The 19,687-nt window shown below is 36.6% G+C and overlaps 3 protein-coding genes across 9 annotated transcripts in view; 2 read left to right on the top strand and 1 right to left on the bottom strand.

The window, feature by feature from the left end:
- Positions 1-2,023: 2,023 nt before the first annotated feature.
- LOC145683219 (uncharacterized) lies at positions 2,024-2,650 on the top strand. The gene has a single exon (XM_081754585.1). The coding sequence runs from the start codon at positions 2,024-2,026 to the stop codon at positions 2,648-2,650; it is 627 nt and encodes a 208-aa protein (XP_081610711.1).
- A 48-nt stretch (positions 2,651-2,698) lies between these two features.
- Positions 2,699-7,857, top strand: LOC145683218 (uncharacterized). The gene is made up of 2 exons (XM_081754584.1): positions 2,699-4,903; positions 7,813-7,857. Exons 1-2 carry the CDS (start codon positions 2,699-2,701, stop codon positions 7,855-7,857), a joined length of 2,250 nt encoding a protein of 749 aa, XP_081610710.1.
- Positions 7,858-11,021: 3,164 nt separating this feature from the next.
- LOC145684416 (uncharacterized) overlaps positions 11,022-19,687 on the bottom strand; it is a 270,639-nt gene continuing 261,973 nt past the window's right edge. For all 7 annotated transcript variants that reach the window (XM_081756748.1, XM_081756749.1, XM_081756751.1 and 4 more), the window contains one exon: positions 11,022-13,745. In XM_081756748.1, the coding sequence (XP_081612874.1) occupies positions 12,383-13,745 (1,363 nt within the window). In that variant the 3' untranslated portion in view covers positions 11,022-12,382. The remainder of the gene's footprint in view (positions 13,746-19,687) is intronic.

Genomic DNA, 19,687 nt, shown 5'->3' with positions numbered 1-19,687 from the left:
CTGAAGTCACCCGTCACGTCGACAGATTTACATTTTTGTTTCACAGAATAAAAATGTTAATCATCTTCGTTCTTGTGCTGTGAACACAGTTGATGGAAATTTACGATTGTTAAATCATTGAAATATAATTGTGATAAGTTTTAGTGATCAATATATAAACAATATAAATATTTATCTCAAATATGAAGTCACTGATTTTTGAAAAATAGCATAAACAGCAACAGAAAATGTCAATAAAACATTAAGTAAAAGATTATCGTATATCAGTTAGTCTGACTGAAACAAGGAAGGTGATTTCTATTTCTCATTCATTCATTCATTTTCAAGTATGTCTTTACTAACGGGCGTGTTTTCATAAATTATACACAGGTGTTACGTTTTATTCAGTCATATTAACACAGTGTAAGTAGGCCTATTATCTTAATCTTAAATTCCAAAATGACTTTTGAAAGTCAATTCGTTTAAGACCAAATTGACAATGAAACTATGCTATTTACAATTATTATGACATATGTATATCACAGGAGCATGCGCTAACCACTAGACCAGCAGGGAGAGTGTATAATATATATAGGTTCTAGAGACCTTGGTGCAGGTTAGTTGTAAACAAGGGGCCCCGCAAAAGTTTTCCGATCGGGCCCCGCACCACTTAAGGGCAGCCCTAATATGACTAATTACTTTACATTCATTTATTATGGTTTACTTCTAGGTTTTAAATAATTTGAACGTTTTAAAAAAATTAAAATTCGTTTACTGTACTTTATATAACTAACAATCTGATTTTAAAGTTCCATTTTAATTTGAACTAAGAAGTAACTGAGTACTAATTTAAAAATGACGAAAAGGGGCCAGTTTGTAAAGTAATGTAGAAATTATGTAGGAAAAGACATGAAGTACTATTAATATATCCCGAACCACCGTTAGTAATAGACGTCGGTCCATCTCTCTCTGACCCAAATTTCTGAACAGAACGGGTAACATTCATAAGTCCTAAACGGCACAAGACCTAAAAATATAGGCACGTCCTAAATTTTAGGTCTCTTTGCCTTTTAGGACTAGTGCCGTTTAGGTCTTGTGCCTTTCTCGTTCACCTGCTTTAGTTCTGAAATTCGCCTCCACCACACGAAATTGCTACGATGCACTAACTAGTTGGCAATAATGGTAGGAACGTAGATAATTCCAACGGTGACAACTGTATTTGTACTACTAAAATTATTGTGATTATCTGTTTTGCAGTTACATATGAATTACATTCTATAATCTATTTCATTTTAAGAATTAATTATATAATTGGTTAAGAAATTCGTTTCTTTGAAATGACGGAACGAGAATCCCGTAAGAAATTTCTATATATAAAATTTAATAAAAATGTTTAAACAGCATATTTTACCAACATTTGGAAACCAAGCAAGCATTCAGAATTACAATATCAATCAATCAATCTATATCTATGTATCTATCTATCTATCTATCTATCTATATATATATATATATATATATATATATATATATATATATATATATATATATACTCACTCTGTTCGAGCCTGTGCATGGGCAATTTGTTCATTTTTTCTTTTCGTTTTTGTGTATGTGTAGTGTGAGAAAGTTTTCTTTTTTGGCAATAGATGGCCTATGCCTACCGCTCGCCCACTCCCTTTCTTGGGGATTGTTTTTAGCATCCTCCAGCCGTAGTGAGAGAGAGACGCGACAAGAGCTTTGTGTGTGTGAGAGTTCTTACATCCTTCGAGTGAAAAATTATCCATCTAAAAACATTAAGAAACTTGAGAACAATTCAAAATTGAGAATAGTAGACAACTGAGTATATCATTTTACATATTTATCTGAATTTGCTGTAGTTATATAGTTTCATATATTTAAAATAAAAGCTTTAAAATGACAAACCGTCGTTTGGTAAGAAGCTCAAACATGGTCCTCCTTTAGTGCCGGATGAAGCAAAAAGTGCAGCTTTGGTGAACTTTTGTGAGTGTGTTTTCTGTAGTGTGTGTGACATTCCAAAACAATGGAGAACTTAAATATTAAGAAACGTACTTTGAAAGCCAAAATTACTCGACAGGAAAAGGCAGTGAGCCTGCTGTCTCAGAACGACGCGAACGCCATATTGGTTCATAGCGGGAAGGTCAACGAGTTACAACAAGACTGTTCTCAACTTTTGGACGAAATAGCTGCAGTTTCCAACGATGAAGAATTTATTAAAGAAGAAGAAGAGCTCGCAGAAATGGAAAGTAGACTTGTAAAACTAAGTGTGTCCCTAATGGATCTGCAAGCTACAACACAATCCCCTCCCAATAGTGAAACTCAAGCGTGTAGTGAAATGAAACTGCCGAAATTACAGTTGCCAACATTTAGTGGGAACTTATTCGAGTGGTTATCATTTAAGGACTTGTTTACTGCATCGGTGCACAACAACGAGAAGCTCTCGGGAGCTCAGAAGCTGCAGTATTTGAAAACAAGTCTAAAAGGTGAACCCGCGCAAATAATCCAGGCTATGCAAATTATTGATACTAATTATCAGGAAGCGTGGAACATTCTGAACTCTCGCTATCAAAACAAGCGTGATATCGTGAATTCGATTTTAAAGCGGTTAATCACGCAACCGGTCATTTCGCAGGAATCGGCTACTGCATAGCGTAAATTAATCGATACAACGGTCGAGTGTACGCGTTCGTTAAAAGTGATGGAGCAACCCGTAGAGCATTGGGACGCTATTCTCGTGTACCACACTACCGAAAAACTCGATAGCGAATCGCGTCGGCAGTGGGAACTAGCGCAAAAATCAAATGAGCAACCCTCATTTAAAGAATTAACGGACTTCTTGGATCATCGCGCGCGCGCGCTCGCAGTCTCTAGCGGCAGCAGAGGGAAGACTACGACGTCGAGTGATACAATGAGGCAACGAGAAAAGAGACAAGCAGTGACACATCATACAGTGACCCAGAGTGAACTAAACCCCTGTGAGTTATGTAATGCTAAACACTCTCTCCATAAGTGCCCTGATTTTCAAAAACGCTCTGTAGCAGATCGTGTGTCGTTTGTGAAGAGTAAAGAGCTATGCTTCAATTGTTTACGCGGTTCTCACAAAAGTACCCAGTGTTCCTCATTTAGTTGTCGTGTGTGCCATAAGCGACACCACACATTACTTCATTATGAGCGTAGTGAGCCCCGAAGTACGTCGGTGTCACCTGACGGAGAACAAGCTGTTTCTTCACATGTTGCAGCCGAGAGAAACACTCCGCATGTGTTGTTATCAACAGCAATTATAAAGGTGAAAGACAGAAACGATGTTTGGCGCCCATTCCGTGCAATGCTCGATTCCGCCTCTGAGACGTCATTTGTCACAGAAAATTGTGTTCAAAAGCTGGGACTAACAAAACATAAGACGAAAATAGTGATTTCTGGAATAACGGGTGCAGGTGTGGGCACTTCTCGTGCAGTGACGGATTTAGAATTTCAAGCGGTAGGTGATGACAGCGAAACTTTCAGCACCAGAGCAGTAGTTGTGCCCAAGGTTACATCTAATCTCCCAAAGGCACCAGTTCCGGACCCAAGCTTGTGGAATCACTTAAGCGGTATCAAGCTCGCGGACCCAACGTTCAATGTGGTGGGCCCTGTGGATATATTGCTAGGTGGAGACGTGTTTCCTTTATTATTGTGTAGTGGAAAACGAGTGGGACCCATTGGATCGCCCGTAGCGATAGAAACTGCTCTCGGTTGGATCGTCGCAGGGAGCATCGCTTCTATTGGACGTAGTGTTACAGTTACATCTCACCATGTCGCTTGTGAGGTTGAAATCAGTTTGCAGAGGTTTTGGGAAATAGAAGAGCTTCCGCCCCAGAAACACCTCACACTAGATGAGAAAAGGTGCGAGCAACATTTCAAAGACACATACTACCGGGACGAACACGGAAGATTCACGGTAAGCCTACCCTTCAAGGATAGTGTAAAGACTCTCGGTGCATCTAGAGACATTGCTGTTAGAAGACTTTTGCACAGTGAACGCAAGCTTGCAAAGTCACCTGCCCTACAAGAGCAATATCGGGATTTTATGCGGGAATATCTTGATCTAGGTCACATGGAGATCGTGCCAATAGGAGAGAGAAATGTTTCCCCAGAGAAGAGTTGCTACTTGCCCCACCATGCAGTGATGAAGCCAAGTAGTTCAACTACAAAATTAAGAGTTGTGTTTGACGCTAGTGCCAAAACGTCATCTGGTGTGTCATTAAATGATAAGCTTATGATCGGGCCCAAACTCCAAGAGGACATATTGCCACTATTACTGCGATTTCGAGGCCACAAGATTCCCCTGTGTGCTGATATAGCGAAAATGTATCGTGCTGTGCTAGTAAACAAGGTGGACAGCGATTACACGAGAATTGTGTGGCGTGAGTCGCCGGATTTGCCCATTCAGGACTTTCGTTTACGGACGGTAACATATGGTACTGCAAGTGCGTCTTTCCTGGCGACACGCTGTCTACAACAGCTGGCAGAAGATGAGGGTGAGCACTTTCCCCTGGCGGCTCCAGTGGTCAAGCGGGACTTTTTTATGGATGACCTCCTTTCAGGGGCGGCTTCGGTGCCAGAAGCCATCGAGCTTCAACGACAACTGATCGAGCTACTGAGAAGAGGAGGTTTTGAATTGCGGAAGTGGTCCTCAAATGAGATTGAAGTGTTAGAGGCTATCCCAGCTCATATGCGTGAAACGAATGTACCCTTTCGTTTTGACACTGACGACACACTTAAAACGCTTGGTGTCGAGTGGTCTCCCTCCGCGGACGAATTCGGTTTTAGAGTGTGCCCTTCAAAACCCCACTCAGTGCTGACGAAGCGAATTATACTGTCCGAAGTAGCAAAATTATTTGATCCCTGCTGTTTTTTGCTTGCTGTAGGTTTTTTTGTATGCTGTAGCTGTTTTTTTCTTTTTATCATTTCAACAAATACTTGTTTCGCAACATTGGAGAACGCAGCTGCAGTCAGGCTGGATTGCTCTAGTTCCTATTTGCAACACACAAGTAGATGGCACTGCGGTCGCAACACACACCACCCGAGAAACGAAGTTTTTAAATCTGAACACACACTTTACCGGCTACATCCGTATAAACGAGAGAAGGCAAAAGAACTCGCGGGGAGCCCTATAAGGGTCCTGTACGCCTTAAAAGTAAAAAACAGTTCGAGTAACCACAAAAAATTGCTCGGTTTGCAAAAGCTGCTCAGAATGCTGCTCTGTAGACCGATCGAACTACAAAGATTGTCGGGTTTATCAACGCGCACACACTCACACATATACATACAGATGGTTGAGAAACTAGTAACCAGTTCACCTGTGAGTGTCATGGTGTGAAAGTGGTGCGGTAAAATAGGGGGCCTAACAGAGTTCCAAAGAGGCATGATCGTTGGTGCCTGTCTGGTTGGAGCTTCAGTGGCGAATATTTTGGGGATATCGAAAGGCACTGTGTCCAATATCACGAGGGTATACCCAATTCTGGGCAAACGAATCTGCAAAGCACAACAGCGTTCGAAAATCAATCCTGTCACTTAAGGACCAGAGGGCATTAAAATGGATTGTAGTAGGTAGTAAGAAGACCACTGCAATGAAAACTACGTCTGAACTCAATTCCGGTCTACAGAACCCAGTTTCATCGTAAACAGTGCGACGGTAACTTCATAAAATTAAAATTCATGGCAAAGCCGCTATCGCCAAACCCCTGGTCACAGCAGTAAATGCGAAGAGTCGTATCCAGTGGTGCAAGGACCACAAGGCGTGGACACGTGAGCAGTGGAAACACGTAATGTGGTCCGATGAATCGACTTTCACCTTACTTCCAACAACCAGTCGTGTTTACGTATGGAGAACACCGTCGCAAGCCTAAGATACAGACTGTCTGCTCTCAACTGTAAAGCACGGAGTGGTTTTGTTACAGTATGGGCTTTGATATCGTGGTTTCTTGCAGATCCGATCATAGCCCAGCATGGAATGATGAATGCTAAGGCGTATGCCATTTTGGGGGACCAGGTTCTACCCATGGCCTAAATATTCTTCCCTGATGGTGGTGGCATCTAAGATGATGATTTGACACCCTGTCACGCTGCAAAAACGGTGAAATCAAGGTTTGAGGTGCATGACAAGGAGCTATCACACCTGTCCTGGGTCCCACAATCACCAGATCTGAACATAATTGAGCCATTGTGGTCTGAGTTAGAAAAGCAGGTTCGGTCTCATTACTCTCCACCAGCATCCCTTAAGAAACTGGAGCGTGTTTCGGAGGAACAATGGTACAAAATTCCACACACTACGACTCAGGAGCTGTATACGTCCATTCAACGTCGGATCCAAGCTATTTTGGACGCAAAAGGAGACCCCACACTATACTAGGTATGAATTTTACACTTTTGCAAACGTTATAGATTTTTTGTCCAACCTCTGTATATATGGGCACCAACGCTATATTAAAGGGTTTGTGATGGAACGCTTCGAACAATATTACAGCTAATAAAAATAAAAATGTTTACATATTTCTTTTAGAAAGAACGGAAGAAAACAAGCCTCTCTGTTAAAAAGAAAAAAAAGTATACACTCGTAAAATTGGAGTTCTCGCTGTTGAGAAGAGGTGATAAAATTTATTTGAGATCGATTTCATCCAAAATTTTGGAAATGTTTCAATTGTTGAAATTTTTCTAATTAAAAAAAATGATAAGGGAATGGTATCCGGACTTCGGCTACACGATGTAGGATTAATTTAGAACTTCTAATTCATTTGATTTACCTCATGGTTATGTTTATAGAATAAACTGGGAATACAATTGTTTTGATTGATATACCTAATAATGCTTTTTTCTTTCTATATGGTTTCTTGAAACAAATTCATGACAAACAGAAAATATGAATTCATGGTGAAACAGCATTTTCACTACTTCGGAATTGGTCTTAATCTGAAAGCTCTAAGTAAGTTTTCCCAAGTCATAAGAAGCGTTGGTCGTAAAACAAAACAGACTGATTGGCGCTATGGTGGATCTTAAATATGACAACCATATTGGGGAAGAGCTCGAAAATCAGTCCGGACGATTAAGTTAACCGAATGTTTCTACATATATTCTACTACATTTCTTTATTGGATACGAAATCTTTCTCAAATGTATTGATGTAATGATCACCATGAACATTTCACATGCCATCGTTAATTCCGAATAAACCTATTTTTCATGTGAGTATATGTTACTCTGGCCTCGGTGAGAGAGAACATCGGTTAGACATTCATGTTATTTGAAATCTCTTTCTTCCTGCGGTTTACATCGTAGAGAATTCCACAAAGACGATTTTTATCTAGTTATGGACTAGCGGAATTATTGTCGAGGCTCCTCTCGTAATCGATCGCTTCCAACCAGAGTCAATGGGATTCCTTCCGTCATACTGGTCTATGTATGATCAATTCCCAGGTTGAAATTTTTGCTGGAAATTATTGCTTGACGAACATGAACTCCAAATTTTCTAGCAAAAGAGTTGCAGAAAATCCAGCAATGATATTTTGCTGGATCAGAAAAAAGTCCAACATTTTTTCTGATAATCGGTATAACGTCCACCTTGTGTTGTTATAATAGTGGAGCACTATTTGTTGGATTTATACGCTGGGACCAGCAAAAAAAATAGTTTGTTTTGCTTGACTTCTTTGCTCGTTCTAGCAAGGGATTCTACCATGTTTTGCAAGATCTCATGCTGGATCTAGCGAACTTTGGATGATATATATGCTCTTTCCAGCGAAGAATTCAATATTTAATTATGGAGTATTTTGGTTCCAGCAAAAAATTCCAGCACGGTTTGTTGGTTCTAGCAAGAAAGTCTAGCATGCTTTTTTGGAATTATATTCTGGTTCCAGTAAGAAATTCGAACTGTTTTGTTGGATTTGAATTCTAGTTATGAAAATCCGGTAACCTTATCCCACAGTTTTCCTTTCATGGTGGTTATTACATTGAGATAAACTTTTCAATCCAAAATCTCCTCTACACTTGACCTCATGAATAATATATAGTACAAATACACGGAATCCTTACGTTTACTACGAAAATCTGTAAGCAGCATACATTACACTGTTCAACAACGAAAATGTAAATTGAACAAAATCAGCTAATTCTTATTGATTTTGTGGTGCTGATCACGAATTTGAAAGTTATTTTCGAATATTGGCTCTACTTTTCGTTTTAGAGGCATGTATAATAATAACGCTTTAAAAATAAATATATTCGCTTCGTTTGGGGTAAAATGTTACCCTGAACGGCAACACTGGAGAAACTATATGAACGCTTGGTTTCATTGTGTTCCTTATCTCAGTAGTGTTCTACTATTGTTAGAAAAGACAGGTTTAATGCAGTTATCAGCGTTTTGGGTGTGACGTTTGTGTAATGCAGGACATAAAAATACAACAAGTACACAAAAATACTGGTATTTCGAATGTATATTTTTAAATAGTTGTCGGAACTATTTCAAGTGACATTTTGAGGATTTCAATAAACAAAAATGCCGCGAAATTGTGTAAACAGTGCGGATAGCGTCTGCTACGTATGTGTGGGGAAGTGACATTTTCCTCACAAAAGCAGACTATAACACCTCTAATAAGAAAAGCCTATCGATATTAATTTGGTTGTAAAATTGGAGACCAAGATAAATCTTGGGCACCCCATATTGTGTGTAACACTTGTGCCAGCAATCTAAGAAATTGAATTAATGGAAAGGGGCACTCAATGCCTTTTGCAGTGCCCATGATTTGGAGGGAGCCAAGCGACCACATCAGAGACTGTTATTTTTGTATGGTTTCTTCCGTCAAGAAGGGAATTTCCACGAAGAAGAAGCGGGCCTTGATCTATCCTAACATTCCTTCTGCAATGCGCCCTGTTTCACATGGAAAAGGACTACCTGTTGCTGACCCACCTAAAGATTACGATCTTTTTTCTGATGATGATCAAGAACTTGAAGCTCCTGAATCAAGTACTTCTAAGGACCTTACGTTTGTTGTAGAAGAACCTCCATGTGAACCACATAGACTTACTCAAGAGGAACTAAGTGATCTAATCAGAGACTTGGACCTCTCGAAAAGCAAAGCCGAAATTTTAGCGTCACGCTTAAAGCAATGGAATTTATTGCAGGAAAAAGTAAATATTTCAGTGTATCGGAAAAGGGAGATGATGTTCACTTCATTTTTTACTATGGAAGACACACTTGTGGCATGTACAGATGTAAATGGTCTCATGAGGGCACGTAAAATTAATTACGAACCTACGGAGTGGAGGCTCTTTATAGATTCGTCCAAGGTGAGTTTAAAGGCAGTGCTTTTACATATTGGAAATGAACTTCCTTCAATTCCTGTAGGTTACGCAGTTCATATGAAGGAATCTTATGAAAACTTGAAACGTTTACTTCAAGCCATTAAATATTACGATTTTCAGTGGTTCATTTGTGGTGACCTTAAAGTAATAGCACTGTTGCTAGGTATGCAGTTAGGGTATACAAAGTATTGTTGCTTTATATGTGAATGGGACAGTAGAGATCGTGGATCTCATTACCGCAAAAGTGATTGGAGTACCAGAGAAACTCTTCAGCCGGGAGTGAAAAATTTGCAGCATGAACCACTGGTAGATCATCGTAACCGAATTTTGGTTCCCGCTCTACATATTAAATTAGATCTTATGAAAAGTTTTGTTAAGAGCATGAACCAAGAGGATGAGGCCTATAAGTACCTAAGAGGACAATTCCCTCGATTAAGTGATGCCAAAGTTAAAGAGGGTGTTTTCATAGGGCCACAGATTAGGCAACTATTCAAAGATCACAAGCTCGACGAAATTCTGCAAGGTGAGGAGAAAGCTGCGTGGGAAAGCTTGAAAAGTGTTTGTTCACAGTTCTTGGGAAGACACCGAGCAACAAATTACAAACAACTGGTAGCAAAGTTGTTATTGTGCTACGAAAATCTTGGTTGCAATATGTCTCTGAAACTCCACTTTCTTCATTCACATCTAGACTTCTTTCCCGAAGATTGTGGAGCAGTAAGTGACGAACGTGGTGAGCGCTTCCATCAAGATATTGCAGCCATGGAGAAGAGATATGAGGGAAAGTGGAGTTCTAACATATTGGCCGACTACTGTTGGACTATTGCAAGGGATGCTCCAGATGTAACCTACAAAAGGCAAGCCAAGCGAAGACACTTAAAATAAAATAAACATAATCCTGTGCAAGGGATCACTTGAAACTTTTGTCTACATTGCAGTGTAATTCTTGCACAAAAAAATATTTGTACATATTTTTCATGTTTTGATGTTAATACTGATTTTTATTACGGAATTGTTAATGTTTAACTTGACCACGGTTACTTTATTTTCTGTATCGCTGTGAAACTGGTATTTGCGCAATTTTGAAAAAGGAAGTACAAGGCTATAGAAATCTATAGGTTAGGGTACTTCTTAACTCACCAGCTTATCACATCACAGTGAAATAGATAAAAAAAGTGAAATGTATGTTTTTACAAGGAATTTGCTTAAATGTTCTATAAATATTAATACATTTGTATATATACAGCTACTGTTGTACAAGGGCGTTGTTTTCACAACCTGAGCTAAGAAAATTCTTCTATTATCATTTCCTTTCATATTATGCTTAAATGAATGTAAAAATCGCAATTTCATAGAATATACATACTTTCGATCAAAATTTGTTGAACAGTAACAGTCAAGAAAAGCTGCAATCATTGTTTACAAAGCAAAATTTAGAAGTTATTTCAAATAGTTAAAATAATTTGTACTTACAAATCAACACTAAGAACAGTAGACTTACCTTGTGTACATTTACATACAAATAATCATTACGAAATGAGAAAGGTAGGAAAATACGCTTGGAATGTATCTTACCACGAAATGTACAATGAATATTTATGAATTCGTTTAAGAAGAACATATAATTTCATTTATTTCTCTTTAATCGGTCATTCGATGCGAGAAGGATCATGACAAAGAAATTATAATAATTACTCATTATTTATTTCTTTATTAGTTAAAAAATACAGCATTTTTCGCAACTTACTAAAAACTACTAAATTTAATTTTATTGTACAAAAAGAAAGAAGCATAGTCGAACATGAAAACCAATTGAATCTTTCAAGTAGCTATTACTGGAACGCAAACTATGCACACGAAGGTAACAAAACATTTAACATTATTAACATTCTAACTAAAATTATTTAAAAATATGCAACCTTCTGCTATTTTTTATCTAAAAATTTCAAATGTAAGTGCGTGTATTGCTTTTATGTTCTACCATGCAATGATATTATGTGTTGGTAAAACACAAAAGTAGAAAACAGTAATGGAATAAGTACAAACAAGAATAATGCTTGTCAAATACAATAAAGTTTTATTTTTGGAAACAGTTTAATAATATCAAAAACATTAACACTTTTTATTCTTAACTTGAATATCCAACTTTCATTTCTTTTCTTAACACCCGCTGTATGTACTCTATTTCAGGTCAGTTATATGAAAATCTGCTTATAATTTTAGATGTAATCCATTTCTTCACAAAGCCCTTAAAATATTTAAATAACTACTGAAAAACTGGCAATCATCTTGATAGGACCTCGAACCCGGACCTTCCGGTTATGCTGTCCATTACACCACCAGTTTATGTTAATTTTCTGCTTTGTCTGGTGCTGTAATGGACAGCATACCCGGCCGGCAACATGGAAGATCTGGTTCGAGTCCAGGTCGGAAGAAATGACAAACTGAGGAAATGAATGTTGGATCCCTAAATAAGTGCTTTCGTATGGTTTCTACCGCATGTCTTACTCGCGAATCGCTTGTGACAAACAAAACAAGTAAATATGTCTTTGAAAATAGTTCATCACATGAGTACTTAGAGAATAGAAATTGAAAAAAAAAGAAAAAAAAAAAACAAATAATGTTCATATATCACACGTGCATATTGTTCTATCTGCTGAGCGAGTTCTCGTGGATTTGATTTTCCATACAGGGAAATAATATCATTTATGATTTTGATAAAAAGTTATTTCAAATAAAACTAATCTCTATGTTCGTATCACAGATTTTGGTTTTGTAGATTATTGTTTCAAAACTGTGTTCAAAGTTACAATTCAAATTGAGTATCAACCCTAGATTGTAGCGAGAAATATTACAACTATTTTCTTCAATTTTTTTTCCCTATAAGGACCATTCGACAACCCCTCACGTACAGTGAATTGTAACGAGGCTGTCGAAGTTCGTGTTTTGAGAAGCTACTTACAAAAACGACGAATAAATTAACAATATTGTGTACACATTATGAACACAATTAATTCGGTACAATATTTTTGTATTCGATGTAAGAACGGATTTATTTTCCTACATGTGTACGCATGTGATTAGAAAGAGTTGCTTTGGCTGTAAATACTCTTTCACAAACTGAGCAAACGAATGTCTGTTCCCTCAAATGAACTGCTTTCATATGGTTTCTGCACGATAACTTACTCGCGAATTCCTTGTGACAAACAGAACAAGTAGATGTTTGTCTTTCAAAATGATTTATTACATGAGTTTTCACATAAGAGAATTCCAAAAAATTCATTTTACATATATCACACGTGTAAATTGTTCTATCAGTTGAATGCCTTCTCATGTGTTGAGTTATATAAGTAACAATTTTTCCGCACAGCTGACAAACGGAAAGACTACTTGCGTTAGTAGAATGTACTGTTTTAATGTGTCTGTTTAAATACAATTTGTCGTAAAATTCCTTTCCACATTTGGAACAAAGGAACTTAGGTTTGTCATTCGAATGTACACTTTTGATATGATAAGTAAGATTATGTCTCATAGTGAACCTTTTATCACAGTATGAACAGGAGTAGATTTTTTCACCTAAGTGAACATGCGATATATGATTTCTCAGTGTTGAGTGTCTTGAGTAGTGCTTATTGCATTGCATGCAATAAAAAATCTTTATGGGGAAGTGAATTTTCATGTGCTTTGAGAGATATGCTTTGGACAGAAATAGTTTACCGCATTCATTACATTGAGAAAACTTTCGGGGTAAATGCATTTTCATGTGTACTTGTAAGTAACGTTTTAATGAAAATTTTTTTCCACAATCCAAACATTCGTAAGTTTCTTGTGAATGTCGAGAATTCACATGCATTCTTAGACCCTTTTTTTCGTAAAATTTCATTCCGCACACTGCACAAGAAAACTTTCTTTCCTTCACAGAGTGAACACTTTTTATGTGTTTATAAAGATTAGAACGAAGCGCTATTCGTTTGTTACACAGGTGGCATAAAAAGGATTTCTCGCCTGTGTGGCTTACCATATGATTCCTTAAGACACTTCTTTTTCGGAAATTCTTTTCACAACTATGACACGGAAATCGTTTGTGTTGATAATGATTCCTGATATGTATTCCGAATAGTTTGCACTCTGAGTATTGCTTACCACATTCTGCACAAGTAAAATTTTCAGCAGAATGCGAATGAAACTTTATATGAGCTACACACTCCTGTCTTTGGATGAATATTTTTCCACAATAGAAACACGAAAATATGTCACTTTCAGAAGGTATTGTTGTTACAGATGCTTCTCTATTCTCACATTCCTCAAAATCTTTTGAGATGTTTTCACTACCTTGGCGGAAGCTACCGTTTAGAGTTGTATGTGCCTTTGTAGATACTTCAGGTACCAACGAAATGCAAGCTTTAAAGGTGCCTCTGTAAATAAATAAATAAATGGAATGAAAAACGAATATTTTATATTAGCTTCAATAAAATAACCTTACCGCTGCATAGAAGAAAGTAAGAATTATCATGTTTAGTATATACAACTTCGAAGTTAATCTCACAAGAAAGAAACAGAAATGTGTGAAAGTAAAAAAATAGTGCTTCGAGGATTCTTTTTCACCAAATAAGAAACGATAACTATAGGCTGAAAATGACACTAGTGGACCTTGCACTGGTATAATCAAGTTATAATGAGTCCGTGATTAATGGTAGCGAGTGTAAAATGTAAATGCATTTTTCGTGAAGCGTATGGAAAACTCAAGAATATCCTCTACAACCGAACATATACATATATAACCTCCGGTGATTTGGGGAATCTAGTCTGTTCAGACTGCTGTTTGAACTTCACATCGGCCAAGTATTGACATTGAAACATTTTTATTATTAAATTGTTATAAGGTTTTCCTGTGGATAAAATTAAGGCATCAAAACTTCTAGTTCGGAAATGTAGGGTCCCAAACGGCTATTTCAACACTACTAGGGAACGTTAAAATGTCTTCCGGTCTCATATATGAACTTATAATTTTGGATGTTTGTATTTTTCTCGTATCTCCTTATTTTCCGGTCCATATACATAAGATCATATTGTGACAGTAATAGGTAATAGAGTTCATTTTAATTCTAACACTCAACAAATTCTTGAGGAATAATCTAATATCCACCGAAATGTCCCTCTCGACTTTTTCGTATCAACTAAGTCTAAGAATTACTTTATATACACTAGTGCTGTCGAAACATTTACACGTGGATTCAAATAAGTTTATGATTTGCGCAAAGTCAAATGAAAATGTCTAATTAATATTTCTTCCAAAAAGTTCTAAGAAACCACGAGATAAGTGTCCCTTAGCCAGGTTGACATCTTTTTAACTGTAGAAATATACAGATCCTTAAAATAAATACATACGAAAATTTTACAAAAATACTTCGAAAGTCGAAAAGATGGCAATACATCTTACAAGATTTCTGAAAAGTTATTGAAAAAGAAGTTGAGGCAAAAAACAAGGCAGGTTTTTACACCACATCTTGCTCAAAATGAATATTTAGATCTTGGACATGTGTTTGACGAAACTGCTGGAAATCTATTACTTCCAGAAAAATGTATTCTATAAGAATGGGGGTCCGGCTATAATAAAGCAAGATCATATAATAAACATTGACGAAAACCTACTATGTATCGGAAGGAAATGAGTGATTGAAAACACGTAATGAAAGGTATAATGATATCTGAAATATATGACAACTTACACACTGTAATATCATTAAAGATATATTTTACGAAGAAAGCTTCAATGATAATATAGAATCACGAAACTTACCCTGAACATTGGTGAAAAATGTCTGATTTCATAAGTAGAGCACCGTTTAGAAATATGCATGACGAATCTTTTAAGAAAATATTTATTGTAAGAGAAAGGATGGTATAGCATTGCATGTTAAATGATTATAAAGATATAATACACCTAACAATTCTACTGAAATGCTTTGTTTGTATTGAAGAACGGAGTGTTTATAGACAAGGATTTTTATACAAACTTCCTTAGGAAAAAGAGGTTACGAACATCAATACGAAAGTCAATGATATGGTTCAATATGTAAGTGACTGGTGAAACATGTGTAGCACAGAAAATTAATGGATGTTTGAACAGTTGTTGAACAACTACTACTTCAAAGAAAGGATCTACTGGCGGGCGTTAAACAAAATAACTAAACATTGGAGAGGAAAAGATTTAATTCGCAAAACAAACTCCTGTTTGGAAAAATGTATAATGAAATTTCAGAATTACATTGCTTGAATGAAACTAGACAATAGTGCACGTTAATTATTAGAATGTGAAAAAAAAAATGCTAGCACCAAAAATTTAGAGAAAATTCTGTTGACTCGAAAATATGATGGTCTTTGCGTTATGTGACAACTATCGAAACACTAATATTTAAAATAATGCACATATAAATAAGGGCAATGAGTGTTACACGAAATAAAGGAAGTCTGTACAACAAATATTATGCCAATAAACTATATCAAGTTCAAATAATGTAGAGTTTCGACATTACGAGAAGACGTCCGAATAACAACTGCTTTAGATAAAGATAATATATATGTGATTAATTTACGAAAAAAATAATGCAGCTGTTGCTAAGCAACATTTAAAACTTGTGTAGCTCTTGAAGCAGAGGAGACATTAAGTTGAGTTGATTTTGAGTTTAACATATGTTTCAGCAGCGAGGCTACGAGATGAGACCTAGTGATTAATTTGTAATCCAAACAACATGAGCTCCCGCCGGGTATCCAACCGGGTCTCCCACGCGAAAGGCGCGTATGCTAACCGCTTAGCCACAACTAGAAGAGAGATTACGAGCGCATAAAAGGATTTTCATGTTTCATGAAATGGATATCATATTGCTTGTTAAACGACAGAAAACTGATTCCCTGAAGATAAAAGGCATTATTGTAGGACGTCAAACTGAAATACCTTTAGGACAATAAACAGAAACATCACGCACGAAAATGTCTCTAAGAGGCTAGAAATTAGAGACACGCGGAAAATGCCTGGCAAAAAAACTTTAACAATTACAACAACGTAAGAGTAGACAATAAATGCTTAACAAAAGAATTTCTATCTGGAATTAGCAATTCATTGAAAAGTAGAGGAATTAAATTTATATGAATACAAACTTATATACAATATGGCTATTCTTATATGGAAGAAAGAGTTGAACAGCTCTCGTTTATTTCGGAGAGTAGCTTAGAAGTTGCGAAATTTTACACTGAGTTTTAACCTTTGTTCACTCAAAACATATACGCTTGTTTCAAAACTAGTTACACATTACTGCTCTTCAAATCTTGCAACGAAATATTTGACGGACTTCTATTACTCCAAACCCTAGTTAATAATTTGGGGATCTATACTGCCTAACTCAGTTTGTTGGAATTTTGCTTATACTGACACTAGAAACTTTCAAAACAATTGTGAACATTTTTCTACTTTACATATATAGAACGATAGCTATTTAAAATAATGCAATGTTTTTATGTACGATTTGTGATACATTCTTTACAGACATTCATTATTATTACTTTTTTTTTTTTTTTTTGAAGATTTAAAGTATAAGCTCTTCCTCACGCTGATAATTACATTATTCCTTACACTTCAAAATGTGGGAAGTTATATCTTGGTAACCATACTTACAAAGGTTATTAGGCCAATCGCCAGGTAATCGTTTCAATCAAAACGAATCCGGTTCTCTGCTTTAGCACTCGTTTATTATGTTCATGGACGTCGCCATACTTGAACCAGAGTTGCCAGCCTTGTTTTCTTTCTTACACTAACTTACAATACAAAAGAGCTATTCGCAGTACACAGTATAAATAACTACTATTACAAAATTATATTAACAATTACTTCTCTAACATTCTCCATTAATTGTACATTTTACTTTTTTTTCCTTTTCCAAACTTGTTTACTTCAAAATTAAACACTCTCTGAATCCTTCAAACTTATTTTTGCCCAAAGGTTTAGTAAAAATGTCTGCAATCTGGGTTTCAGAACTTGTATATTTTACTTGAATTTTACCCTCTTCTACCTTTTCCCTTTCAAGATGATACGTAATGTCTACATGCTTAAGTCTCTTGTGGTGTTCTGGATTATTGGATAGTTGGATTGCAGACTGGTTATCTTCATAAAGTATTATTGGGGATTTTTACTTTAAGCCACTTAGAACTCCTTGTAACCAACACACTTCACTTGCAACATTACTTAGGGATATGTATTCAGCTTCAGTTGATGATAATGCTACTGAATTTTGTTTCCTGGACGCCCATGAAATAAAACAATTATTCAACTTGAATACAAAAACTGATGATTTTCGGTCTGTTATATCTCCAGCCGAGTCAGCATCTACATAACCTTTTAAACCACGAGGCTGGCTATCACTTCTGTACATTAAACCTAAATTTAATGTACCTTTGACATATCTTAACACCCTCGTAATTGATTTCGTCATTTCGTTTGCACAGTTTTGATACCGACTGAGAAGATTAACAGCGGTACACAAATCTGGTCGTGACCCTTGAACAGCATACATCAGGCACATAACTGCTTGTCTAAACTTCACTTCAAGTTCATTGCTGCTTTCATTTTCTTCCGATTCAACAAATTTCCAGTTTGGCTCTAAAGATTTTTTGATTGGTTTACTACCTTCCATTCCAAATGCTTTTAATACTTTCTTCAAATATGTTGACTGGTGCAGCTTAATTATACCATTCTTCTTATCACGTTGAATTCTTGTGCCCAAATAGTTCTGCACATTCTCCATTTCACTCGTTTTAAAATTGGCATTCAGGTCAGTTTTCAGATTTCTCAATTCTTTTTCACTTGACTCTACTATAATCAAATCGTCTACATAACAGAGTGCATGCAGCTTTTCTTTATTGTTGCATTTGGTATATAGGCAATAATCATATTTTGATCTATTGAAACCAAGAGAGATCAAATCATTGAATTTTTCATTCCAGCATTTGGGTGGTGCTTTTAAACCATAAATTGACTTCTTCAGTTTGAACAACTTATCTCTTCTCAAACCGGACAATCCTTGTAGAACTTCCATGTATATTTCACCTTTAATATCTCAATTTAAGAAGGCGTTCTTTACATCCATTTGACATATTTCAAGAGTTTCTTGAACTGCAACGCCTAGCAATATTCTAAATGTTGTTAACTTGGCTACCGGGGAATATATATCTGAATAATCACACAGTTCTTGTGTTTGCTTGAAACCTCTTGCCACTAAACTTGTTTTATGCGTTTTGCCCACGCCACTGTCACTTTCTTTCACTCTAAATACCCATTTTGTGTCCAAAGGATTATGATTTTTTGCTTCTGATTTATCTACTACAGTCCACGTTTCATTTTGTTTCAAAGCGTCCAGCTCACTTTCTATAGCTTCTTGCCACCTTTTCGCGTTTTCATCAATCATGGCGTCCTCATACGTATTCAGTAACTATTGATCCCTTTCACTTAGCAGTACAAAAGCATAAAAGCTTGCTGGTTTCCTTATTTGATTTCTGTCTCTCAACACTGGTCCTTTTGATTCCTCTTGAGTATCACCATTTTCTTCATCTAGCGAGTCTTCATTTCCAGAGTGACTAAAGGTCTGATCTGTTTCTAGGGGTTGAAAGCGAGCTGTTTGTTCTAACTCTTCACGCTCCTTCTCTTGAAATCTCATTTTACTCTACTATTTGCCTTCTCGATCTGACGGCACTTGACAAGTCTGATTATTAAAAATCACTTCTCTGGCAATCTCAACCTTTTTTGTTTTGGGGAAGTATATGCGGTAACTCTTACAATGTAAGTCATATCCAACGAAAATTCCTTTTTCACCTTTTTCATCGCACTTTGCTCTCTTGCTTTTGGGTATGTGTGTCCATGCTTCAGTTCCGAAAACACTAAAACGAGGCAAGTCCTTTACTGATATTTTTTTTATTATTGAGCCATACTTCAGCTGCTCTTTTTCCCGTTTTATGGGAAGTTCCTGTTATATTTAAAATATACAGAGCAGCATTTACAGCTTCAGCCCACAGTTCCTTATTTAAGGATTTTGCACACAACATGGTTCTCTCTGACTCCACAATGGTGCGCACCTCTCGCCCCGCCTTATCATTTTGCTCGGGTGTAATAACCTACACTTCTTTGGTGAATTATTCCACGCGAGGCTAAAATCTCTTTCACTTCACGGTTCCCAAACTCTAACCCATTATCTCTTCCTAAAATCTTTACCTTATGTCCAGATTTATTTTCAGTTTTGTTCAGAAAAGGTACCAAAATTTTTCACTTGATTCCTGCTTTTAAGAAAATGAACTGTTCCATAGTGAGATA

This window comes from Thermobia domestica, chromosome 4 (genome assembly GCF_964235325.1).
Source record: "Thermobia domestica chromosome 4, izTheDome1.hap1.1, whole genome shotgun sequence".
NCBI classification, from domain to species: Eukaryota; Metazoa; Arthropoda; class Insecta; order Zygentoma; family Lepismatidae; genus Thermobia; species Thermobia domestica.
The sequence above is the reverse complement of the archived record's forward strand: the minus strand, read 5'-3'. Positions and strand labels throughout refer to the sequence as shown.

Coding starts and splice junctions, on each gene's coding strand:
- LOC145683219 (XM_081754585.1), top strand. CDS start 2,024: ATGGAGAACTTAAATATTAAGAAACGTACTTTGAAAGCCAAAATTACT.
- LOC145683218 (XM_081754584.1), top strand. CDS start 2,699: ATGGAGCAACCCGTAGAGCATTGGGACGCTATTCTCGTGTACCACACT. Junction 4,904..7,812: donor CCTGCTGTTTTTTGCTTGCT/GTAGGTTTTTTT, acceptor TTTTGGTTCCAG/CAAAAAATTCCAGCACGGTT.